The sequence below is a fragment of the Ostrinia nubilalis genome, chromosome 14, assembly GCF_963855985.1.
Source record: "Ostrinia nubilalis chromosome 14, ilOstNubi1.1, whole genome shotgun sequence".
In the NCBI taxonomy this organism is placed as follows: Eukaryota; Metazoa; Arthropoda; class Insecta; order Lepidoptera; family Crambidae; genus Ostrinia; species Ostrinia nubilalis.
Genome location: NC_087101.1, coordinates 4466938 through 4494251, shown reverse-complemented (window position 1 = coordinate 4494251; position 27314 = coordinate 4466938). Strand labels below are relative to the sequence as shown.

Genomic DNA, 27314 nt, shown 5'->3' with positions numbered 1-27314 from the left:
AACCCAAGTGTTTTTAAAAAAAAATTCAGGCTAGTTTTTGTTTTTACTTTTCCTAACAAAAAAAAGATATTATTTTTACAACCATCCTGTCTTCACTCACTGCCTCTCTCTCTTTCTTTACTCATTTCATTCATACGAGTACGAACAATGGCCGCGCGCATTCATTCAACGTTCACACACATAAAGGTTAGATTACACTAAACCTACGTTATCAAAAATTATCACTCGTGAGTATGTACGATGTTACGTCATGTTAATAGGTACTACGCGCTGGGAGAAACAAAATCTAGCTACATAAGTAGGTAAATAAGTGTATTTTCATTAGTGTAATAGCGGGGGACTTTTCCAACGAACCGAGGCGAATCATCCGCGTTAAACTAGAAATTTAAAAAAGGATAGAAATTGGAATTCAATATCTACGGTTTCGTAATGCCTACGCAATTTATTTAGAGACGTAATAAAAAATTGATAGGTACATACCTATTACTACTTCGCTTCGCTTCAGTGGAAATGCACCCTAATATTGAATATGAACAGGTGTTGTAAATAAAACTCACTGATCAATTTTCCTGGTTTTAATTCCTAAATTATGATTTGCCATCACACTTTAGATTCATTGATTTCACTTATTCACACATTTACCTATTTTGAATGTTGTTATTTAAAGTTCCTAGGTTATTATTACACTAATCACAATACATTTTGAACGTCAAGCCTTTGTTGAATGTTCACGTAAACACTGTCTTGCACTGTCTAATCTAGCCACGATCGAATTGAGGTAATGCTTTCGGGCTGCACACTTGCTTGCTGTTCACTAGACACCACGTCGGATGTTGTATTCACAATTCGCGCACTAACTTTTTTACGGAAAAAGTCCCTTTCGCGTAAACAAGCACTCATCTGTCCAAATCACACTGTAGGTATGTACCTAGGTAGACTTCCGCAATAACCATCGATAGAACTAGGTCGCGGTCGTGGCCCTCTGGCAACAACTCCTTGATAAGGCATTCCGTATTTTTACGCAAAAGCCGCCGTCTGCGGCGCTCGCATCTGGGTACCGCCAGCACTGTGCCGGTGATTGAAATTGAAATCCAGAACTTCGTCCTCGAAGCGCACGGAATCTCGTCAAGTCAGGATACGGCTGCGCTCCCTGAAGCGCTGCGCGGCTCCAAACAAGCAAGGTATGAAGGTTTTCGACTCGTCAATGTTTCTCGTCGGCCAGTTAGTGTGCCCGAAACATAATTTCACCTGCGTTTTGTTATTGATCAAGCGCGTCATTGTAATAAACCACACATACACTGCAATACGTTTGGGCGCATTGGACGGACTGGGACGATTATTTATGTTGTTGCGCTCCCGCATGCCGATCGGCGGCTCGGCGCGGGCTGTGGGCGCGGAGCGACTGGCAGCGATATCAATATGGCCGACTCACGCGGCGCGGCACGTGGCAGTGGTCGTTGCCCTCGGCCGGCTACTACGATAGTGCGTACAAACGAATACTCACCGCGCTCAAAGGATGATTTATTTTTTATTTTTTTCGAAACATTCTTTGTCGATTTACTCGAAAACTAGCCTGAATTTTTTTTTAAAAACACTTGGGTTGTATTTGTATGATTTTATTAGATGCGTTGGTAAAGTATGATCAGTACAAAAAATAACACCTTATATATTTATAAATGTATATATACTCAACATCAAATAAACCGCACCTTCCGCGACGCGAACTTTAAAGCTTTTCTTCTGACACAATCATGGTGCCCCAACAATATTGGTGTTATTTGAAAGCCCAATAAATACCCTTAAAGAAAAACACATTTAATTTCTTAATAAATGATTAACATATACCATAAATGTGACTTGAAAAAATACCTCACTTTGGGCCCACCTATGGGATCAATTAGACCAATTTTTATGGTTATAAAACCAAATAATGATCTCACGTGTCCTCCTTAACAGATGGATAGCGATTAATCCCAACTTAACAGTTTTATAGCCATAAAAGTTGGCTCTAGCGTAACTACCTATTTTTTGAAGAAGTGACTGGATCCTTCTAAAGACACATTTTTGGGGTAAAAACTTTTCCTTTTATGAAATGAAGGTTAGAACTAGGCTTTCAAATGGTGACAATATTGGTGGGAAGTGGGGAAGCATACGTTTGAAAATGCTTGTCGCGGGAGGTGCGATTTATTTGATGTCGAGTGTATTAAAATAAACATGCGATGTGAAAAAAGAAGAGAAACAAAAGAAGTGTGCTAGTGTAAGACTATCATTGTGGTTGCGTTTAGAATCTTTCACAGCTTAATGATTACTAACTGCTCTGCTGAACGATCCTTCTCACAACTAAAAAGGTTGAAAAACCCGCAAAGAACAAAAATCTGTCCAGACAAGCTTAATTATTTAGCATTAATGTGTATTGAGGCAGACATTCTTCGTCGGATAAATTTCGACGATGTTTCTCGGATCTCGGAGTTTGCTCTGATTAAGGCAAGGAAAATAATGTTTTAAGTTTTACATTTTACCTACTACACTTTCTATTTTGATGAACTTTCATTTTATACTTTATACCTTCCATTCCATTCCTTCCATTTCCATTTAAGCAATAGAGGGCCTACACAGGTTCTGTGCTTAAGGCCTCGGATACTCTTAATCCGCCACTGGGTAAGCTACGTTTATCCATAGAACGAGGCCTTAGTCGGTGCCACGCCGTGATGTTGGTTGCATTTCATGTAATTTCGACTGATGTTCTGTTTTTTTTTTATATTGTGATTGTGACCGGATTTTTAATGATTTGCTTTTCTATTCAATGTGTGCGTCGGGAAATTAATATTAAGAATTTAATTACGTTCTTCACGACGAAATGCAACTAACCTTACAGAAATAGTGTATTTTTTACTTTTAAAAATCAGCCTAAAGCCATTTGAAAGAATATGCTAGCGAATTTAGAGTTTTCCAGTACTCCAGTGTATGTCTATTTTATGTAGGTACTAACAAAATGTTGAATGGGACTATTTTAGTTATTTTTATTCATCATCTTAATTTTTTGTTTGTAAACTGACATTTTACCATTTTATCGTAATCACAAGTATTAGCGCTCTCACTATGTGAATCTAACGGTTGTCACAAGTATAGTAGATTTAAGTTTTTGCCACGAGCTATAAGCTTGTCTATAAAAGATTATTTTTTTATTTCTTCTATTGTTTCAAGAAATCAATAAAATTCTGATTGGAATCTTATGACAAATTAAGCATTTCTGTTTTAAATTATCGAAAATGACTATGGTTTATAAATCAATTGGATTTTTCTATTTTTTTTTTATTTTTGCAATAAGCAACTGTGATAATAAATTATAAAATAATGGCTAAATCTGAAATTTATTACCGTCTTTGTAAAAATGCATCACATAATATTTTGTGTATGCTACATCCAGGTACATACATACGTAGATATTCGGCTAGGTGTTGTAAATTGCTTGATAACACAACATAAAGTGATACTAACTGCCATTTTGCGAAAGTATACCACGTGTCTTTAAGATCAAGGTTTTAAATTGAATATGATAATTTGGTAGTTATAATATAGGTAAAAATTGTCAATAAAACTAATGAAGGCTGTTTCAAATTGTTTTACAGTGCTAAATGTAACTGCTGAAATCTATAGCTACCAATATTTAATATTGTATCAAAATCATGAAGTCTGTATCAAAATTCATTACAGTATTTACAGTACATTACTACGACAGCAGTTACAAGCAAAATCATTGCATGACACTATATTATAACGTAAATTGTTTTTTGTTTTAGTCTTAGAAAATAAATCAAAACAAGAAATAAATGATATGTATGAAAACTTGTGTATTATTTTATAAAAAGCTTCTTTCCATACACACCTATCATTGTGTTCTGCACTTGATCCAAGATCTGGTTGAACACCTCTAGCCATTGGTCACAGTTCATTTCCTTTGTTCTTCTTTTGAGAAAGTTTACGAGAATGTTTAGTTTGTCTATGTTTCGGGATACGACCATAGTGCACATGTATTCAGAGATCATGGTAACATCACAGGGCAAAGGCGTCTGTCCGCTGTCCAACCAGGCGCGTAATAACTCGCGAACCTTTTCCCAAGGTAGACCAAGCAATCCCTTAGGTTCCTCCTTTTTTACTATAACTTTACTGCAGCTATTTTCTTGGCCTATAACTTTGTCATCATCTCTTTTTGTCATAGGATCTTTCAAAGCCACATCTCTTGTTTTATGTTCTTTAATCATAGGGTTTTTATATGGTGTGTCTCTTGAAACACTTTGCCCTTGAAGAAATTTATTCATTAAGTTTCTAGAAGTGCTTTTATTAGGTTTAGAATTTTTTGGAGGCCTTCCTCTTCGTTTTGTAGATGGTGATTTGAGTAGTGCTATTACAGGTGATTTCTGTTCAGGAGGTGAAGACATTTTTATCTTTTGTGGAGATACAGAGAGATCTGGTTTCACAGAAACTTTATTTCCCAGTAAGATGTTTTCTCCTGGCATATTACCAATGTTATCAGCTTTTGTCTCCAATTTGATTGGCTTTATTGATGATAAGAATTTACTAATAGCGCCTTTTGTTGGTTTGACATTACTACTTTCAAGTTTTGTGATTTGTATTCCAATACCTCTCATTTCCCTTGGATCTATATTTTGTTTCTTGCAAAGTGCTATTACTTCCTTTGTTATAACTTCAACATCATTTGTAGCATTATTAAGGGCAGTAGATTTATTCACAACATTACAGAATCCATGACCCATAAATTTTGCAGTTTCTACAGGAGCATTATCAGCTCTAACCATTAGTTTCAATGTTATACATTTACCTAAGACCTTGAATTGTGTCATTCTGGAATGCACTTCAGTTGATAATTGCTTCAGAAATTCAATACACTGGTCATTATTTTCAAAACGGATTCCATAATTGACTTCAGCTGATACAGATTTTCTGACTGTATGAAATGATAATGGGTTTAAATCTCGCCCACGACACTGATCAAAGAGTTGGGCACCAGTTTTGTTGCCCAGATGGCGCTGCAAGGTTGCCAAAGACAGACTTTGTAGTGATCCACAGGTGCTGTGCCCAAGATGTTCTAATTTATGAGCAGTCTGTCTGCCTACTCCAGGAAGGTCTTTCAGTTTGATTTCAATCATAAAGTCTTCAACTAAGTCTGCAGTTAAAAAGAACTGACCATCTGGTTTAGCTTTTTTAGTAGCCAATCTGGCCTGCAAGCGATTGCCTCCAAATCCTGTGGAACACGGACAACCAGTTTTCTCTTTTATTTCAGATCTTAAAACAGTTGCAAAGTCTTGCACACTTATGTTCATATCTTTTAGTAGTTCAGTGCAATCAACATACATTTCATCACATGAAACTGCTTCTATATCTAGTATGTATTGAGCAACTGTATTGTAAAGTGTATAAGCTACTTCTTTGTACCCATCAAAATCATAAGGTATTGTTTGTATATTAGGACATAACTTTAATGCAGCCCCCATAAACATCCCATTGCTGATTCCTTTTTCCCTAGCTTCATATGAGCAAGATGCTATTTCACTCATAGATCCATATTTGTCATCTTCATCTGTAATGTTATCAACTCTGCTTTCAAATTCAATTTCTTCTTCAGGGACTCCGTTTACTTTACTCAACTTGCTTGCTTGTTTTTTTCGATACAAGTTAAATTCAGTGTTTCTGTCGACTCCTGCTCTCTTGGGTCTGGCCTGGCCTCCCTTGGAATGTGTGACAGCTACAGGTTTGCCACGTAACTCTGGTCTATTACGAAGTCCTACGGACACAAAGAAACAATCCATGTCTATATGCATAATAGTTTTACCCTTTTCGAAATTTAATGGAGATGAATTAGCAGGATTGTCTAACAAGCATACTCTATCTCTTAGAGCAGTCCGAGCTGGGAATTTAAAATTGCTGTTCTCCCGCAGGTCATTAACGTGTTGTTTGAAACAAGCTCCCAATTGAGAGATATGGTGTAGTCTGGAATTGTTATAAAATTCCGATATGAAATTAGGATCTGCTGCTGTTTTGGTTGAAGAATCATTTTTCTTAAAATCACAGACTGGATTACTTGGATCATTACTTACATTGGAGGTAACATTTGTAGGAATATGTTTGGTTTCATTACACATTATATCTAAATTGTTCACAGCAGCCACTGGTTTTACAGGTTCTTCATCATCTTTAAATAATATATTACTATTAGGGACAGTGCTCTCCTCTAAATGAACATTTTCAACTTTGGAAACTTCATGTTTAACATTTTTATGAAAGTTCAATTGTGGTTGTGTCCTTGAATTTCTGTAAAGCAAGTAGTTTTTGTAGTCCTGAAGTTGATTTGCTGCTATACTATCTGTAATCCATTCTGGTTTTATTACTCTGGATAGCGACATGTTCTTCACTTTAGTGTCGGGCAAGTTGGAAGCTATTATGAAGTCTTCAGCTCTCTGGTATGTGTGATACACGCCTCCGTGTAAAGCCATCAGCTCTTTTAGTTCTTCAGCTGAAGGTATCGTAAATCCATTAACATAAATGCTGACTCCACCAAATATATTTGTTAATTTATCATTTTTGCAAGCTTGTACACTAAACTGTTCCTCCAATTTCGAAATTTTTGCCTGCATATATCCACCCCAAGCTTCAAAACCATTATCAGGAAAGTTTTCATCTCTTCGCCTCATCTCAATTTTATTGTTCTAGTTTAAATTCTGAATTGTTTGCTAACTGCAGAAATTCAAAGAATTATTATTTTTGTCAACAACAATGACAACCAGGGTGCGGAAACTTCCATACTACGATCAAACTTGCTTCCAAACAGCGACTTCAGTCGATAAATTCCAATACTTTTTTTTTTTTTTCTTCTTTATGGCTCTCGCGGATTGCGTTTAGCCACGACAGGGTTCTTGATTTTTGCGTTCAGTTTTGCCATAAGTTTTGCGGACATTGCGTTTAGACAGGGTGGGATTGGGTTAAAGTTAAAAGGTAGGGAAACGAATCAATTACGGAAGAAACGGAACAAAGGATGGTTTTCATAGGATCAATTTAGGTGTGATATAAGTACAAAATAATAAAAATAAAATAATATTTACATAAGTACAATATACATTACTATTTACAATTTTATATTATTATGGGTAATAAATTCGGCTAGGATATTATAAACATCAATGTTATTGGTATATAATAGGCAAGTGATGGATGTAGGAAAAGGAATTTTAATGGCTAAAAGAGAACTAATAAAAGAGGAACGATCATATAGGCAACAGTAAAAAAATATGTGATTTAAGTCTCCGACGCCAGAACCACAAGTGCACGAATCATTATCAAGTACATGAATTTTAGCCAAGTGTGCTGGAGTGCACACGTGACCAAGTCGCATTCTAGTTAAAATGGTAGTAACTGTTTTGGAAAGATTCATTTTAACAAACCATGGTTTACAAAGGATGGATGGTTGAATGAGCTTGTAATGTTTCCCCTTAGATTGGCTAGTGAACTCCCAATTCTCAACCCAGGCAGATTTGAGATAAGCTTTGGGAAGGGCTGCCGTTAAGTCATGGCAATAATTTGTGTACGGATGTATATCTCCACACTCAACCGCTTCATTGGCCAGCTTATCAGCTTTATCATTTCCTGGAATATTGGTATGACTAGGAATCCACGCAAAATTAATTAAATGACTGTTAAGACTACATTTGTGAAGTAATTTCCTGCATTCTGTAATAATAGGATAATTAGTATTGTTCTTAAATGGAAATTTATGTAATGCCTGCAAAGCACTTTTAGAGTCACAAAATATTACAGTTTTGTTTAATTTCATAAGGAGAGCATACTCTAAAGCCTTAAACAGTCCAAAACATTCTCCTGTAAAGACTGATGATTCTGGAGGGAGTTTTATTTTCTGGACAATATGATATTGTTTATGGTATGCGCCAACGCCAACATGACCCGTTGGAGAGTGCTTAGATGCATCGCAATAGATATGATGCCAATCGCCCCAGTGTTCGTCTACGATCTGATTGAACTTAATGTTAGCATTGTAGTCATCCTTATGTATGTCTAGGTTCAAATGAATTGTCGGAGTAAGAATAAGGGATTCAAAATTTACAGAAAATATCGGAAGAAAGGAGGTTCTGTGGACTGGGGCTTGGATTGATATAAATATACGAAAACTAATAATCACACAAGGAGGAGATTTACGTGACCAATAAGAGGAAGTATCAATTAAATCATTAAGTCTGTTGAGTTTGCTATATATAGGATGGTCAGCAAATTGAAGTACACGGAAAAGATACTTGTCACATAAATATTGGCGGCGTAATTTCAATGGGGGCTCAACACATTCAGCTTGCAAGGCATTGATTGGACTCGATTTCATAGCACCAGCTATAATCCTTAGCGCTTTAGATTGAATCGCATCCAATTTACTTAAACCAACTAAATTACAAGGCTCTAGATAGAAACTGCCATAGTCAAGTACACTTCTTATAATAGCATTGTATAAAAGTCTTAATGACGCTGGGTGAGCACCCCACCAGACTCCAGAAACACATCTTAAAATATTTAAAAGCTTTTCAGATTTTGCAGCAATGCTATAACAATGAGGAAGCAATACTTTTTAACTACCCTAAAACGCTCTAGATGTCGCTGCTCCTGTTTCCTTCATATTTTCATTTTTTTCTTAATTAAAATATATTTCAGAATATTGTTAATTACAATGTGAAAACTTTTTTTAAAATGAAATTAATTTGTTTTAATTTAAAACTGAACGGTGACATTTTTTGTTATAATTTACATAATAGAGTAGTAGAAATTACTATTTAACATATGGCAACTTTGTTTTTCCTCCAAAATGGCCGGTGTTGTTTTTGTTAGGTTGAATGCATTCTTGTTTTCTTAGCCATCGTTTATGAGTTCTGTGGCCCTATTAAAGTATTGAAGAGTCGAGTCAAATTCAAGTTCATTCCTTCGTACCTGCTGCTGTTCTGGTTCATCGGAGTTTTGTTCGTTCCTTCGTGAATCGCGAAGAAACTTTCTGTTATGTTCACAAGTGATCTGAGTTTTCTCAAAGTGCAAATGCTTTTTTAGTGTTGTTGAAAACTTTGCGAAAAGACGCTTTTGGTGTATAATATTATGTGTGTTCATAAATAAAGTAAAATTATTAAATTGAAAAGTTTTTGTTTATTTGCATTTCCATGTGCAATGTAGAATTTTTCCAAATCCATTGTTTTGAAAATAATACAATACGTACACCATAAAGATAAATACTTTCAAAATAATGGATTTGAAAAAATTCTACATTGTACATCAAAAAAACAATAATTCTTTGAAGGTTATGAGGGCCTATGTGTGCGTGAACTGTGTGTATGTGTGCGTGGACTTTATGTATGTATGTGTGCGTGGACTATGTATGTATGTGAGCGTTACGTACGTAGGTTAAGTACAGGGAATTTAACACCAGGCTGTCAATTAGTAGGTTCAAAAATTTGACAGAGAGGGTTCTCTATTTCCTATGTATTACTTTTCTCTATGATGACAACAATCACCCCGCGGCAAATTAAATGCCAAAGTCAAAATCAAAACAGACAGGAAAAAAAAACTTAGAAACCACAGATTAATTAGTAGGGTCTGGAACGCTGACGTTATTCGATAACAGTCATCGTAGTCGTGCATATAACCGTTCCATTATGGCCATTCACTGTAGAACCATGGAAAGGTTGGGCAAGTAAAATAAAAAAAAAGTAAAATTGTTTATGATTTTTTTGTCAGGCAGCTCAAATGTCAAATGAATTGAATTTGAAAACAAATCTTCGTTAGTGCGATTTTTACAATATAATCATAAAATTAAACATTTCAATGTCGAATATCGAGGAAGAACTAATCATAGCACCATGGGTTGGACCCGGCAGTTGCCGAAAATTGTTAACCATCATCATTTTATCATCAAACGTAGAAATCATTGAAAGAATAGAAGAAGCGCTTTCTGAGATTCATTCGAAAGGAAATTTCAGGTGGAAACTTTTAATTTTACGCTCATTCCATCTCGAAGAAGTTGTCAGACAGTCTGATTTAACAGGAAAAATTGCTATAGATTTTGTTGTAATAGCAATGGACACAAGTAGTTTGTTCTGTTTAGAATGGACCAAAAAAGTTCTAAGCCAGGTTCATCCAGATCTCCTAGCTCGCCGTGTTGTATTAGTGAATGCAAGTGGATTACCAATTAACAGTATGGCGACAAATGCCGGTGATCTCCTCAGCTTTCAAGCAGACTCCAAGATTGACCTGATGACTGCCAATGTGTACAAACCAGAAGAAGCCAGATTCTTGGCTAGAAAACTACTAAAATATGTTGAAGTCTCAATAGGAATCAAAACTGGAATACCTAATTTAAATATATGATTTATGGTAATGTGTGTTTCCTTCCCTAATACCTAATATCCTACCCATCCTAGCTAAATAGAGTTGACCTATTTTACTGCTGCCCATTATTCAATTTCATTTAAAAAATAAAGGTTATTAATCAGACCCTTCGTGCCCATGTAGTTTAGGTTCTCCGTAGGTTGTTACACTCCTGTTGCTCAACAATCAACACTCAATACAAGTAAAATCTCTTCTTCTGTTGTGCACTTTTTAATGTTTTGGCACCACTGGTGAGTGACAGGACCTGAGCCATTCTGGTGAGTGCACTAAGATAGTCCTCATTCATTCTCATTAGTATTCTTCTACAGAGCTATCAAAAGAAGGTACAATTTTAGGAGTATAATTTTTTGCAAAAAATGCTCTTCCACTAGTGGCCCTAAGTATGGAAATAAAACTTGATATTTACACATTTCCAAATTATTTATTATACTTTGATTGTACTACAAAATAATAGGAAGATTTCTACAGTTATTACATTATATATTACATACATAAATAAGAAACAATTACAGCGGTTCTCGCTGGTGTGCAGCGACCTCACAATTAAGTAGCAATTTCTATTGAAAATAAAAACAATACCTACCTCTGAATATGCTCATGTAAAAACGAACTTATAAACTAACTGAAATACTGCTCATTTGTAAACATAGGTATATGTATTATAACTATAAATAACATTATCTTAGCATAAAATCTATGAAATCAGTAAAAAGAACATCATAAAAACAAACAGAATTTCTCTTTTAGAAAACGAAATCCTTCAGCTATAGAAATGCATTTCCGTCTGTCGCGCGCTGGTTGGTAATTATCTAAAATAGGAGCTACAGATTGCTGGATTTAATATTAAAGTCACAATTGTGACTCAATTAAAAGTAAACGTATACAAAAATTTAAGATTAGGCAATATCACAACTAAACCACCTGTCATACCAGGCCGAATAAATAATGAACCATAACAGTTACAGCTGGTGTAACTCTGTATGAAATACAATGATCCACAACAATATACCAAAAACCCCTTAGAGAATTTCTTACATATTGAAGAACATGCACAAGTGTGATCGATCATTCATACATTGAACATTTGCTTCTAACAAGATGGTGTTTGATAGTAAGTTATGGAAGAGTTAAAAAAATTATAAACAAGTCACTATTTTCTTTAATCTCTAATGAATTTATAATTACTCTGAATCAACAAAGTCAGGAAATGTAAGCCATTTTTATAATCAATGTCATTTTCAAATTTCAATCAGCTCCATGAAAATATGGAGACACATTTATTTCAGAGTGTAATCTTTCAGTTGTTTTTCAAATTTAATATATTATGTTGCGATTGAATATCAACTACACAATAATTAATCTACATATTTATGGAAAATCCATATGTCATGTTGTTTGTTAACATACCCAATATTAAAAGGTAACTATTTTAAGATATATTTTCTATCATCAATGACAAAACCTTAGTGGAAGAAAAAACATGATTTTTGCATCATACAAAAATAGAGATCACCACACGATACTAATTTATGAAATGAATTCAAAACATGACAAATAAACCAATACATTTTCTATGCAAATTGGTGTTGCTGTTACTATAGTAGCACAAATACATCACTATATTGTTAATGTTATAATATATTGAGTGCGTATGATCGTGCAGTGAATATCGACATGATACTTGTGGCTCTCCATATCTTGATACCACACAAAAGTCTTCTAGCTACTGACATATAACATACCTTAATTTCTAAGTTCCTGTACTGAGAGATATATTTAAAATATCAAGCCGACACTCACGGCGTCCAATATTTGCGGTAGAAGAAATATCAAATTAAAATGTGTGCTGTCTGGCACTGTTATCATACAGTGGGAAGGTTTAAAAAAAATGGCGTGTTAAAATAAATGGTCCAATCTGTTATAATCCAAAAGATGGGCATTTAAAATGTCTCTGTAGAATCGTGGTGGTAGAGTAAAAAGAGACATGCATACAAAAATCGCAGGTAGCCAACTTTTTTGACTAAATGCTGTACTCTGTGCTGACCACAAATATAGGACGCTTTAGTTAAAATTTTGTCCAAATAATGCCATTACCCTACGAGTGTCAGATAATAGAATGTCTATTCAAATGTGCACAAGTGTCACATTTTAGGTTTGAGCGCGCGACTAAGAAACCTTAAAATATGACGAAACTTGTGCGATTATTACAATTAAGTCTACGCCATAGGCTTCCACTGGTCACAGAATGCATTTGAGTTATAACAAAAATCGAGATTCACTGATATGTGGACACGACAATCCTCCATACAATATTAATATTAAAAAGTTTAGTGTACTTTGATGTCATACATAGCAATAGCCGTTACGAACCTTAAAGACCGGAGTGTTGCTTATCGCATGTCATAGAAACATAGAAATTCATAAATGGAATAAAATATAAGATTTGAACATTGCATTTGTCCCCGAACGTTTCAAAATAACAGTCAAAATATATTGAGATTCATGATATGTGGGTGTTGGAAAGCCTCTAGGCGGTCGTCGGGCTGCGGCCCCCTCGCCCCATCTTCATGAAGCACCTATTATATCTTTACTGTACACATCTGTTCACTATACACTGTCATGGAACCTGGAACAGAAAAGTTTTATGTAAAGGAAAAAGTTAGTCAAATGAGTTCCCAAACTGGTGACGTAATAATCTTCATTGCCATTAAAAAAAATTACAGAGTCGTTGTCATTTGACTTCTGCATCTACTAATGGGTTCTTGTAGTCTTGAATTTGTGTTTAGTCATGTTTACAAATTGGAGGACGATTATTTAAATTCTAAACTGTTATCCCTATGGGATATTAACAACATCCCGGCTGACAATAACGTTCCCGCTGACGTACGGAGACGGCACACGCAGATGTAGTGACCTATCAGCATTTAAATTGGTTATGGTTGGGCACCTTTTGGCTCCACTCACTCACCGCCAGTGGGGCGGGGCCTCGCTCACCCGGGACACTCGCCGAGGGGGCGGGGCTTAGCGAGATACAATTACATTGGTTACGGGCGGGCATAGTACCTGTTGTTGGACATCAGCTCCACTCACCACCAGTCTAGTCGGAGTCGAGGTTGACCAAATCCCCGCTAGCATGGGGAGGGGGCGCAGGCGGCTGCAGCGGCGGGCGGCCTCGCTCGCCCGTGAGTATCTCTCGACCTAAACACATTAGCTACGGTTGGGCATGGCTTCCGGCCTCGCCCGCCCGTGAGCATCTAGGGCCAAACACATTGGTTACGGTTGAGCATGGCTACCTTTATCTCCACTCACCAGTCTAGTCGGAGTCCAGGTTGACCACATCCCCGCTAGCATGCGGCGGCGGAGTCCGCGGTTGCAGCGGCGGGCGGCCCCGGGCATCTAGGCCCAAACACATTAGTTACGGGCGGGCATAGTACCTGTTGGACGTCAGCTTCACGACGGAGGGGCGGGGCTTCGCACGCCCGCGACACTCGCCAGGGGGGCGGGGCCTAGCTCGCTCGCGACACTCGTCAGGGGGGCGGGGCCTAGCTCGCTCGCGACACTCGTCAGGGGGGCGGGGCTTACTCACCAGTCTAGTCCTGGTACCTGTTGGACATCAGCTCCACTCACCAGTCTAGTCGGAGTCCAGGTTGACCACGTCCCCGCTGGCATGCGGCGGCGGAGCCCGCGGCTGCAGCGGCGGGCGGCCCCGAGGCCGGCCTCGCTCGCCCGTGAGCATCTCTCTGCCCAAACACACTGGCTACGAGCGAGCATAGTACCTGTTGGACATCAGCTTCACTCACCAGTCTAGTCGGAGTCGAGGTTGACCACGTCCCCGCTAGCGTGGGGCGGCGGAGCCCGCGGCTGCAGCGGCGGGCGGCCCCGAGGCCGGCCTCGCTCGCCCGTGAGCATCTCTCTGCCCAAACACACTGGCTACGAGCGAGCATAGTACCTGTTGGACATCAGCTTCACTCACCAGTCTAGTCGGAGTCGAGGTTGACCACGTCCCCGCTAGCGTGGGCCGGCGGAGCCCGCGGCTGCAGCGGCGGGCGGCCCCGAGGCCGGCCTCGCTCGCCCGTGAGCATCTCTCTGCCCAAACACACTGGCTACGAGCGAGCATAGTACCTGTTGGACATCAGCTCCACTCACCAGTCTAGTCGGAGTCGAGGTTGACCACGTCCCCGCTGGCATGCGGCGGCGGAGCCCGCGGCTGCAGCGGCGGGCGGCCCCGAGGCCGGCCTCGCTCGCCCGTGAGCATCTCGCGCGCCCGCTGTTGTTGAAGCGCCATCGCCACCGGGTCGCGGCTGCCGAGCCCGCCCGCGTAGTACTTAGCGCCCATTTGCTGCATACACAAATTACATAAGAATGTGAAAAAACAATTGAACATGAAATACTCAGGTCCAAGTGGGTGGATGGCTAAGGAATTGTTAAATTATTTATAGCTTAACTCTTGGTTCGTAAACTTAGTTGATGACCCACAAAATATTTACATTCACGATTTCCAAGTACAGTCAGCGTCAAATACTTCGTGACACCCAAAATAGCCAAAAGATCGCAACACGTTTCTGTTAAAAAAAAAACTCATAAAATTTATTTTATTTTTGTAAGTAGGCTTTTAAAAAGCACTTTTACAATGTTACTGTTGGTAAATGAGAACGCAATTGATTATTTTCTTAAGGTTGGCTTTATTGTTTAGTTTAAACGTTTCATGTTGGCAGCACTTTTTTTTCTCTCTCGCCATCTTTCTTCCTGTAAACGTGTGAAGTCTCGAATATAATACGTTTGTTAATATTTCCGTGTTTCAATGGTTTTCCCCGAAATATCAACAGTTACAATTAGAGTAAGGTTGTGTTGTAAACAATTTGGTCACTTCAGGTGTCACGAACTATTTGACGTTGACTGTACCGACTTTCGGGAGGATAGCCGCTATATTGAGTTAGAAACCTCGATGCGTCTCACTATATTTAAAAAAAAACTGAGTCAGTTGTGAAGGAAGCTGAAAAACACGGTATTAGACCAAGTCCAGCACTCACGTTCTGCTGCAGCAGCTGCTGCAAGCGCTGCTGTTGCTGCTGCTGCTGCTGGCGCTGCCACGGCGGCTCGTACTGCAGCCCGCTCGAGCCGCTCATGCCGCCCGGGCCCGGCGCCGCGCCGCCGCCCGCTAACAACGAAAAATAAATTAAAACTCATTTATTTTTGCAAATAGGCTTTTAAAAGCACTTATACACGTACCAGTATTAACGGTACAATAAATGGGCCAGTGCTGAGAAGAAGCAGCGCAAGAAACTCAGTCACTATTGTCAGCCTCCATTTCAAGGGTTTACAGTTTTAAAAAATACATAGGTAGTCATGCATTGATGCGAGCTAGACAGTTAAACAATAAATGTTGTAACTCCTCCCAACTACACAATGAACAGTTGACAACACATCTGACTATACATTGTTGGAAAATTGTCCTTGTTACAACAACTGGTGCCACTGTGTTAAGTTTGACGTGCCGTCGTCTGTCATACTGTTTAAGTACTGCAGCGCGATCTTTCACAGTTCACACTGCTGCCCACTGGACTACCCCGTCCACGTGTAAACTCAAGCGCCTACGTGGGCGCAGTCCGTCTCAAAAAGTACACGATACGCGCTTTTCTTTTATTATTTGTCTTTTTCTCTACCAATAGTCTGTGAGCACTTTTGGCAGTTTCAAGGTTAAGCTAATCATGTCATTTTCTAAAACTGGTTTTTAATCAATAAAACAATTTAGAAACTACGCATATACTACGTTATATCCGTTTTTAGTGGCAAAATTCAAGTGACTATGTAATGGTACGGTTGCAAACCACCAAAAAAACGAAATACTAAAATAAAACCTTGTCACTTACCTAACATGGGGTGCATCATGGGGTTCATCATTCCAGGTTGCGCGTACTTGTAAATCTCACTCATTTTCTGCATCAGCTGCAATCAACAGCTTGTGTTAAATACTATATTTTATACATTTAATATACATACGCATACCATGCATCTATGTTTACAGTCAAGTGAAAATTAACCTGCACAGCAAAGACTTGGTTAATACACTGATGCTTATGTTGGTGTAGAGAATTTCATACATTACACACTATACTTGAGCCACTTTAAATAAGTATGAAAAGCTCTCCACACTTCGTTCTATTTTCTAATATATTTGTGCGCAATAAACATAAAAGGGAACAAGCTTTATGTGCAATTGACTGTACTTATGCTATAGAATAGGATCGCTAAAAGCTGTTAGAAGTGAATACTCATTCTGACGACTGCACACTGCACAAGGAAAAAGGCATGCTAAAATAAAATAAACTTATACAGAGATCCAACTTACTATTTTATTAACTATTCGATAATAATTATAATGCCAATATTTATTGGATTGATAGACTATTTTATTTACGCAATACCTTGTCTCCCTATTGCAAATAATGTTAAAATTGTTTATTGAATAAATACCTATAATGACAATGAAAATTGAACAAATGAAAATAAAAATAAGTTCGACACATGCAGGGGACCACTTTCAAGTTATTTTTAAAGTATACAAAGCATATTTTTGAAACATAACAAATCGCATAGAAACCCGTTTATGGTATGTGATGTTTCTAAAATACGTCCGTTCATTGATATGTTGATCAAGTTACTTATTTTATTCAAAAATATACCCCAAAATGCTATTTTTTTAAAAATTATGGATAAGCAACCAGTTATTTTATCAAAATCTTATTTTATAATGTAACTGTGCCAAGCAAGTTGGATCTCGGCACGCCAGGCGTAAAATATGTATAGTATATTATATGGAGAGAGGTATCTACGCTACACTTACGCCATAGTCATATCCACCGAACATCTGGACAAATAAATATACCGGCATTATTTATATGTTTCATTCAATACAATAAATATTGTTCTCTCCCTACGCATGTATTTACATACGTTCCAGTTTTCGATTCGATTGTTCGGTTACTCTTACATAACTCTTACTTTTCTACATAAAAATTATTTATTGATAAATATTTCAAATATCCCTATGTTCACCAGTGGAGGACCACCGACGACCACTTTGGAACTTCTACAAGGTGGACAAACGACCATAAAGGTAGCAAGAAAATGCTGGATAAAAGCCGCTACCAACCGGCCCATCTGGAAATCATTGGGGAAGGCCTATGTTCAGCATTGGACATCCTATTGTTGAAATGATGAATGGTGAAGATCTACCACAGAGAGACAAAACTACTTATTTATAGTGTCCACCAGTAGCTCCCAACGGCATCAAGACTTTAGTCGCGTTGTCTCCAAAACTTTCTGGCAACTTTCGATATAGCAACTTTTTTTCCGATGTCGACCAGTGGGGTACAAAATCAGGAATATTGTAGCCACTTCGGGGGTAACCCCTCCGGGCATCAAAAGGGTTTGACACAGACCATCCCATTCGCAAAATGGTCACACTCAGATAAAAGCTAATGCTTAGCATTTTTGAAACAATAGTTTAATTTGTAGGTTGAAAATGTTAAACAACTTTTATGTAAATGTGACCATTTTGCGCATAAAGCCCGGTCTGTGAGCACGTAGAATTTTGTCCAATGACCCCAAGCTACCCATCCTTATCGCTCGTGCGTAATTATATTGCTGTCGCGACTGTGCGACGGGCGCCCGCAGTGAGTGTGCGAGCGCGACAGCAACATAATTACGCGCGAGCGATAAGGATGGGTAGCTTGGGGTCATTGGACAGAATTCTACGTGCTCGCAGACCAGACTATAGAACAAAATGAATGATCATTTTTGAATTCGTGACGAAATGCGAATGTTCTGCGTCAAAGCCCACCGAGCAGGGTACTCACGGCCGGGTTGGCGTTGTAGATGAGCGGCAGCATGTCTCGGATCTGGTTGTCGTTGATGTTGGGCATGTCCTTGCGCAGCATGGCCGCCAGCGCCGCGTACGCTAGTTGCTGCTGCTGCTGTGCTATTAGCCCGGACACTGTGGAATTAAAAATAAAATCTAGTGCTCATCTTTTCCAAAAATCTAACATTTGAGATACATATATTGGATCTTTAGTGACGTCACTTAACACTGAAATAACACGCAGCATTCCATGATATTATTACGTTACGTTACAAAAATACAAGGTGTGTTTAGCCTAGCACTACAGCAAATGGGTATTTACGTCGATACGCTATAGACAGGTAATTAATTGACTGCAACTTTTTTATTTTCAGACCAATTTCAAGACTTCCTTCAGTTATAAGCTTTAACTAAATTCCTTCTAACGTGCTCACGAATACATTATATGGTACACTTAGGGCCTCCGCTTAACTCGCGCACTTGGAAATGCACGCCCGCGGCGCGCACCCGTGCACAGCTCATACTAATTTTCGATTATACAGAACAGCGCGCAAGTTTTAGCAGTGGATCTTAAGAGCGTTTACGCCTTTTGGCGCAAAAACAGTACTTTTGCAACCCGTTACAATCATTAACCAGTTACATTACAAATATGTTATAGGCATAAATAATTAGGCAATTTCGTCGTCTACATAATTGAGAAAATATTTCGATTAGTATAGTATTTAAGAATTCTATCAAGATAAGTCCACACAGGTTTTCAAATTTTCACTTTAGCGTCAGTTTACAAGCTGAAATTTATACAGGGTGTTTCTTGTAAGGTGTCAAGCCGAAGGCAGGTGATAGGTGAGGACTAGACCTATCGATTTCACCCCCATGTATGTTCTACGATTTTTCGTAGTTTAGAAGTTATCGTTAATTTTGTGATTTTTTTAAATTTTATGACCTAGTAGGCTTTAATTTTTTTTATCTTTTTTTTAGGTTGACTTTTCTCAGATTTCTTTTTTTTGACAGATTCCCTATTAATTGCAGATGTTTGAAAAAAATAATCACCTTCCTATCTTTGATGCAAGATACAAATTTTTTGCTAGAAACATTAAAAATATGCTTATAGCAGAACATTCTAAAATTTTCAACTTAAAAGTTTGAAAAAAAAAATAACTTCCATTGGTCCAAAATAATTTAAAAAACTGCGCAGTTTTCTGAACTTTCATAATAACACAAAAAAACATGTACTTAATAGGCCATTATTTTCTGTAATCGCTCCACTAAAGTGGTCATTCGGAGATTCCGTTACATGTTTTTGACTTTCTTAGGACTAACTAATGTTTGCAATCTCCTAAGTTTACGTTACGTAGAACACATTTAGAGACAATAACTGAACAGAACATTTTTTTATCCACAACGAGGAAGCTGTTGCCCTTCATCTGGTATACAACAGGGAATGAAAATATTGATGAACTGCGGACAAAACTGACTGAAGCACAAAACCACATTAGAATGCAAGAAGAAGCTTTAGTTACGAAGAATTTTTTTTCGTCGTTGTCGAATGTGCATTCAGGTCAACGGCAGACATTTTGAACATTTACTTTAATTAAATTAAATCATTATACCCTTTTTCCCTCACACACACACGCACACACACACACACACACACACACACACACTTTCCCTTTCTCTCACACTCTAATAGGTATATCAAATTTAATCGTAAAGTAACAATCACCACTGTGGTCTAGTGGTAAGACCACCTATTTAGGACGGCCAATTCCTCTGTGGTTTAGGATTCCGGGTGAAGCTCGCTGATCATTCATCAGTTTCCATCATGTCAGATGAAGGGCAAGAGCTTCCTCGTTGTGGATAAAAAAATGTTCTGTTCAGTTATTGTCTCTAAATGTGTCCTACGAAACGTAAACTTACGGGGATTGTATATTAGTCCTAAGAAAGTCAAAAACATGTAACGGAATCTCCGACTTGCCACTTTAGTGGAGCGATTACAGAAAATAATAGCCTATTAAGTACATGTTTTTTTGTGTTATTATGAAAGTTCAGAAAACTGCGCAGATTTTAAAATTATTTTGGACCTATGGAAATTCTTTTTTTCTCTCAAACTCTTAAGTTGAAAATATTAGAATGTTCTGCTAAAAGCATATTTTTTATGTTTCTAGCAAAAATTTTTTATCTTGCATCAAAGAGAGGAAGGTGATTATTTTTTTCAAACATCTGCAATTAATAGGAAATCTGTCAAAAAAAAGAAATCTGAGAAAAGTCAACCCAAAAAAAAGATAAAAAAAATTTAAGATTACTAGGTCATAAAATTTGAAAAAATCACAAAATTAACGATAACTTCTAAACTACGAAAAATCGTAGAACATACATAGGGGTGAAATCGATAGGTCTAGTCCTCACCTATCACCTGCCTTCGGCTTGACACCTTACAAGAAACACCCTGTATAAAAATACTGTGAAAACGATATAACAACCATTTATATCCTATAGCATAGGTCCTTAGGCAAATAGTTGAGAAAATTCTTAGATTTAAGCATTTTACAATAAGAAATCACAAATTCAAAGAACGTGAAATACCCAAAAATCAAAGTGATTTTTACACCATTATTCTTCTTTAATTCAACATAAAAATAGCTTAATATAATATAATAACATCTTCTTTAAAATATTTACTTTGAAACGATATATAATTCATTGTTATTGTTTTGCTATAAACATTTGAAAACTATTAAAAAACGCCGCGCGCGAATAATTTCCAATGATGCCCCTTGAAACGCCGCGCCACGGTAATAATATCATACAGTATTATAACTTCATATAAACCGACGAAACGCGAGCTTTCCTTCGAATTTCAAATCTCGGGACGCGGTCGAAATCCAAAAGTTAGGGTTAGGGGTGTCGCGAATGTGCCGAACGGACGTCGATGGCCTAGCTAGTGTTGAAAATGACTAAGGTGATTGAATTTGACTACCGTCATTTACGGTCAAATTTGTCAAAAACAAGTTATTAACAGTCAAAAATGGTCATTTTCAGTCAGTTTGATTTGAAATAAAAATTATATTGTATTAAACCAGCTTTTGCCCACGACTTCATCCGCCTGAAATTAAAGTAACAGGTTATTAAGTACTCATTATGATTAGTAGATTTAAAATTATTTTAGTATATTTTTTTAAATTAAATCTACTAACACAAAACAATACGCATTTTTATCGTATTCCATTCACAAAGTATTTTGTTTGTCTAAATAAAAAAAAATTACAATCACAAAACTAGATAAAAATTCTAAGTAGACAGATGTAATTAGAATGGGTACTGTAGGTGGGCAGCCCTATCGCATGTTGTCATACCGTGACGTACCGCGCGGCTGTTGACATTTATTTAAAAAATATGGCCGAGTTGGAATACTGTATAGATAGTATTACCGTGGCCGCGCTTCGCGTAAAGGCTCTTAAGGTACAAGTCCAAGATGAAAATACAGACTGCAAACGTGCAAACTACAAGCCACCACAGATTATTTATGATTTAGAGGTTCAAAGAAACCTTGGTGGCTTGCAGTTTGCGGTCTGCAGCCGTCTTGGATTAGTACCTCTAAGGTTACTTCTGTACTCACTCATGCCGTTGGCCATAGGCCAGCCGGAGGGGAAGGGCGCGGGCGGCGGGCGGTTCTTCTCGTTCTCAAAGTCCTCCCACGCCGCCTTGCGTTCTTCCTCGCTCAGAGTTTCTTCTTCTTTGTTCTCAAGCAGCGAGTCGTGCTCGTGGTATTTGTATATCTGGAATTAATGATTGTGTTAGCAGTGGTGGTAGTTAATATAAGGTAAATGCAAAAAGTACTCGAGTAACTAGTGAAATAAATGAATGGCTAGTTGAAGTAACAGAATGGGCGTAAAAAATTGACGCGATGATCGTCATATCATCAGGTCATTTGAGTTCCTTCCATTGCAGGAGCACGAAACTTTTTTTGCAATGGAAGGAGAGTAACTTGTATCCCAATGCTAGCCAAGCAGTTTGGGAAGACCTAATTTTCACTATTAGTTCCTTAACCGCCTCTTACGACGTGTGTCACGCTATTTTCGGGCCTTGCTTTGCCTTGTTCGGGCGCTGTGTGCCTGTGTTCGGGCGCTGTGTACCTGTGTTCGGGCGCTGTGTACCTGTGTTCGGGCGCTGTGTACCTGTGTTCGGGCGCTGTGTACGTGTGCTCGGACACTGTGTACCTGTGTTCGGGCGCTGTGTACCTGTGTTCGGGCGCTGTGTACCTGTGTTCGGGCGCTGTGTACCTGTGTTCGGGCGCTGTGTACCTGTGTTCGGGCGCTGTGTACCTGTGTTCGGGCGCTGTGTACCTGTGTTCGGGCGCTGTGTACCTGTGTTCGGGCGCTGTGTACGTGTGCTCGGACACTGTGTACCTGTACTCAGGCGCTGTGTACCTGTGCTCAGGCGCTGTGTACCTGCTTGTCATGTTCACGTAGCATCTCCGCGAACAGGCGGTCCTTGGGCAGCGGCGGCAGCGGGCGCGGCTGCGGCGGCGTGGGCTCGAACTTGTATAGTTCTGCGAGATCGTTCTCCGCGTAGTGCCGGTCGATTTGTTGCTCGTCGATCACGCGTTTGGATATCGCCTGCTTTGTCACTTGCCGCTCGTAGATCTTCTCTTCCATTGTGCCCTAAAAGGATGATAGGAATTTTGTTTAATTTAGGACATAATCTGACAGCGTAGAATTTAGAAATCATCACGAAACAAAAATAAGTGAGTGTTTATTAAAAAAAAATGAAAAAATGTCCACATTTTAAGGAAAATTTTATTATATTATCTTGCATGTTTGTCGTCACTTGTCATTTAAGGGAACAGAATTATAGCCCGACCAGGAACATAAAAACCCTCGCCATGTTGCGGAAAATTAATGGTACTAATTTCTTTTAATGGCATCAGTAACTGAAAACTTCATTGACATGTCACCTTGCATGTCAGTCTATTGTTGTCAAAGTGTAAACAAACTTTATTTTAAATGTGCGCAATTGATTTTGTGAATTAAATTGCTAAAATCTTTTTAGAGTCGTGAAAGAAAAGTGGTTCACAATGTGTTAAAGTATTTGTCGAAGAGAAATACTAAGGGTTCGGACAATATTTTCATTGAATATTATTTCCGACAAAGGTTGTCAAATTGACTGACATGTTTATCGTATAGTACAGTCAACTATGAAAATTAGCTGTGGTTTGTTTCAACTACCTATTTTAAAGTTTTTTGTCACTTTGTAAGTGTTGAATTTTATGGAATTGGGAAAGAAATACCGAGTTTGAAGCGTTTATGAGCAGACATTGTAGTTGAATATTCAAGTTCAGAATTTGATTATTGATGAATAATAATAAAATCCTACTTGCTCGATTGATGGTTTCATTTAATTTACTTAAACCAGTTTACCTATAATACAGGGTGTCCCAAAAACAATGGATAACCCTGTAACCATCGATAGGCCTCGCCATGGTCTCCCTAACGTCCAATTTTGACCCCAGTAAAAATATCACCGTTTTCAAGATTTTTAAGTTTTTGTGCATTTTTAGAAAATTGCCACCTGCGATTACTTTTTCTCATGCCATTTCTACAAATGAGGATACTTTTCAATCTAGTTTTTTTCCTTATCACAAGGGATAGTTGGGCTATCAAAAGAAAAGATTAAAATTCAACAAACTAGTTTAAAAGTACGAAAATTTTAAGAAATTGCAGAGAAGAAGGAAAAATTAATTCATTGTCTTGCACTTTTGATCAGCCATCGTGTAAAAAAAATGTAGGAAGACCATCGTGCCCATTACCTTAAAAACTTCATTGGTTAATTGAGATTCTGAAAAGGTATCACAAGCTTATGTATTCTGTATCATTTTTATCTTATGGCTACTTGAATAGCAACTAGTATGAAAACTGCAAAAATGAGTTTTTCTCGTAATAGTTAAACTAGGACTGCATAGTGGCATTAAATACAAATGGATAACTTTTAGCGTAGGAATTTTAATAAAGCAACATTTTATCATCATCATCATCATCATTTCAGTCATAGGACGTCCACTGCTGAACATAGGCCTGTACCCCAATGATTTTCATAATGACCGCTTGGTAGCGGCCTGCATCCAGCACCTTCCTGCTTACCATTATGAGGTCGTCGGTTCACTTTGTAGGTGGACGTCCTACGATGCGCTTTCCGGTACGTAGCCTCCACTTGAACCCTGTTGCCCCATTGGCCGTCCGTTCTGCGTTTTTGTGATTACTTAATTTTTGTTTTACACCTTATAAATGTGCCTATAGACAGATGCCCGTGATGATACACGGCTCGGAAACGTGGATTTTTTGCACAGCGTGCTATGGAAGGGGCTATGCTCGGGTTTCTTTACGAAACCGTATCAGAAATTAGGAGACCTGTAAACGAACTAAAGTCGCTGACATAGCCCGACGGATCAGCAAGCTGAAGTGGCAAAGGGCAAGGCACAGTAGTTCGCAGAACTGAGGCAGCAGGGTTCAAGTGGAGGCTACGTACCGGAGAGCGCATCGTAGGACGTCCACCTACAAAGTGGACCGACGACCTCATAGAGATAAGCAGGAAGGTGCTGTATGCAGGCCGCTACCAAGCGGTCATTATGAAAATCATTAGGGTACAGGCCTATGTTCAGCAGTGGACGTCCTACGGCTAAAATGATGATGATGATGATGATAAAATGTTGCTTTATTTAAATTCCTACGCTAAAAATTATCCATTTGTATTTAATGCGACTATGCAGTCCTAGTTTAACTATTACGAGAAAAACTCATTTTTGCAGTTTTCATACTAGTTGCTATTCAAGTAGCCATAAGATAAAAATAATACAGGATACATAGGCTTGTGATACCTTTTTAGAATCTCAATTAACCAAGGAAGTTTTTAAGGTAATGGGCACGATGGTCTTCCTACATTTTTTTTACACGATGGCTGATCAAAAGTGCAAGACAATGAATTAATTTTTCCTTCTCTTCTGCAATTTCTTAAAATTTTCATATTTTCAAACTAGTTTGTTGAACTTTGATCTTTTCTTTTGATAGCCCAACTATCCCTTGTGATAAGGAAAAAAACTAGATTGAAAAGTATCCTCATTTGTAGAAATGGCATGAAAAAAAGTAATCGCAAGTGGCAATTTTCTAAAAATGCACATAAACTTAAAAATCTTGAAAACGGTGATATTTTTACTGGGGTCAAAAATGGACGTTAGGGTGATCATGGCGAGGCCTATCGATGGTTACAGGGTTATCCATTGTTTTTGGGACACCCTGTATAATATTTTTTTGTAAATTTATGAAAATATTAAATTAGCCCATAATCCTGAATCCTGATACATAAAGTTATCCTATTAATTTAATACAGGTACGACTGTACCCAGTGTTGCACTATCAAATGCAATTGACGCGCCTCTATGCCAGGGTTTTTATGTTCCTGGTCAGGCTATATCATTTAAAATGGTGCGCAAAATCCAAGCTAACATACTCCCTTTCAAGCTCTTGAACATTGTCGTAGTATTCCTCAAACGGGACTTTCACTTCATAGTGTAAACTCACCATGGCTAGGAACCGGTAGATATAGCACGGCTTCTTCTGGCCGAAGCGGTACACGCGGAAGATACTCTGCACGTCATGAACGGGTTCCACGACACGTCGAAAATGACCACGCGGTTGGCTGCCACTTTATTATGGCACAATACAAACTCACCATACCAAATACTGGAAGACCCGAAAGATTCTTTGCACGTCATGATATAGCAGGACTCACTGATCAGAGGTGGAATTGTGTAAAGCAATCGTAATAATTTGACAGTTCATAACGTACGATAAAGTCAGCAAAGCGTTTGACAGAATAATCGTACTACGTTATGAATAATTATTGTCAAATGATTACGATTGCTTTACACAATTCCACCTCTGTTTTTTCAAGTTTTTACTTAGGTTCACCTGTCCGATGACTGTCATCAAATCTTGTTCTCAAAAGTTTAACACAAAAGTAAACTCACCATGACCAAGAACCGGTAGATATAGCACGGCTTCTTCTGGCCGAAGCGATACACGCGGAAGATGCTCTGTACGTCATGAGACGGGTTCCACGACACGTCGTAGATGACCACGCGGTTGGCTGCCACTTTATTATGGCACAATACAAACTCACCATACCAAATACTGGAAGACCCGAAAGATTCTTTGCACGTCATGATATAGCAGGACTCACTGATCAGTTTTTTCAAGTTTTTACTTAGTTTCACCTGTCCGATGTTTGTCATCAAATCTTGTTCTCAAAAGTTTCACACAAAAGTAAACTCACCATGACCAAGAACCGGTAGATATAGCACGGCTTCTTCTGGCCGAAGCGATACACGCGGAAGATGCTCTGTACGTCATGAGACGGGTTCCACGACACGTCGAAGATGACCACGCGGTTGGCTGCCACTTTATTATGACACAATACAAACTCACCACAGCCATATACTGGAAGACCCGAAAGATTCTTTGCACGTCATGATATAGCAGGACTCACTGATCAGTTTTTTCAAGTTTTTACTTAGTTTCACCTGTCCGATGTTTGTCATCAAATCTTGTTCTTAAGTTTTACACAAAAGTAAACTCACCATGACCAAAAACCGGTAGATATAGCACGGCTTCTTCTGGCCGAAGCGGTACACGCGGAAGATACTCTGCACGTCGTGGGATGGATTCCACGACACGTCGAAGATGACCACGCGATTGGCTGCTACCAAGTTGATGCCCAGTCCACCCGCGCGTGTCGAGATCAGGAATAATCTGGTTGCAAAATACATAATCAAGAATTGTATAACATGAAAATCATGAAACAAGACTAACCGAGAGGAGTGTATGCCAAATCCCAATTTAGTCACGGGTACATTGGAGGATCGTGCTCTTGCTCCTGCAGTGGAGACGAATGCCTTGATCACACGTACCGAGTAAACGGGCGAGACAGTAAAATGTTTACTCGGTCGAGACAGTTG

The 27314-nt window shown here is 38.5% G+C and overlaps 2 protein-coding genes and 1 long non-coding RNA gene across 4 annotated transcripts in view; all 3 read right to left on the bottom strand.

Moving 5' to 3' along the window:
• Positions 1-3511: 3511 nt before the first annotated feature.
• LOC135078000 (DNA repair protein Rev1) lies at positions 3512-6794 on the bottom strand. 2 transcript variants are annotated; one of them, XM_063972544.1, is made up of 2 exons: positions 6117-6794; positions 5675-5803 (listed from the first exon to the last, which is right to left on the bottom strand). In XM_063972544.1, exons 1-2 carry the CDS (start codon positions 6708-6710, stop codon positions 5765-5767), a joined length of 633 nt encoding a protein of 210 aa, XP_063828614.1. In that variant the 5' UTR covers positions 6711-6794; the 3' UTR covers positions 5675-5764. The 2 variants fall into 2 exon arrangements, with proteins under 2 accessions (XP_063828613.1, XP_063828614.1); XM_063972543.1 differs by having other exon boundaries at positions 3512-6794.
• A 4053-nt stretch (positions 6795-10847) lies between these two features.
• On the bottom strand, positions 10848-13819 carry LOC135077815 (uncharacterized). The gene is made up of 2 exons (XR_010258513.1): positions 13756-13819; positions 10848-13072 (listed from the first exon to the last, which is right to left on the bottom strand). It is a non-coding gene; the product is annotated as an uncharacterized LOC135077815 (long non-coding RNA).
• A 777-nt stretch (positions 13820-14596) lies between these two features.
• LOC135078299 (transcriptional regulator ATRX homolog) overlaps positions 14597-27314 on the bottom strand; it is a 33054-nt gene continuing 20336 nt past the window's right edge. The window contains exons 22-28 of the mRNA XM_063972897.1: positions 26937-27108; positions 22756-22968; positions 21924-22083; positions 18306-18442; positions 16317-16392; positions 15477-15604; positions 14597-14785 (exon numbers count right to left, since the gene is read on the bottom strand). Of these exons, the coding sequence (XP_063828967.1) occupies positions 14597-14785; positions 15477-15604; positions 16317-16392; positions 18306-18442; positions 21924-22083; positions 22756-22968; positions 26937-27108 (1075 nt within the window). The remainder of the gene's footprint in view (positions 14786-15476; positions 15605-16316; positions 16393-18305; positions 18443-21923; positions 22084-22755; positions 22969-26936; positions 27109-27314) is intronic.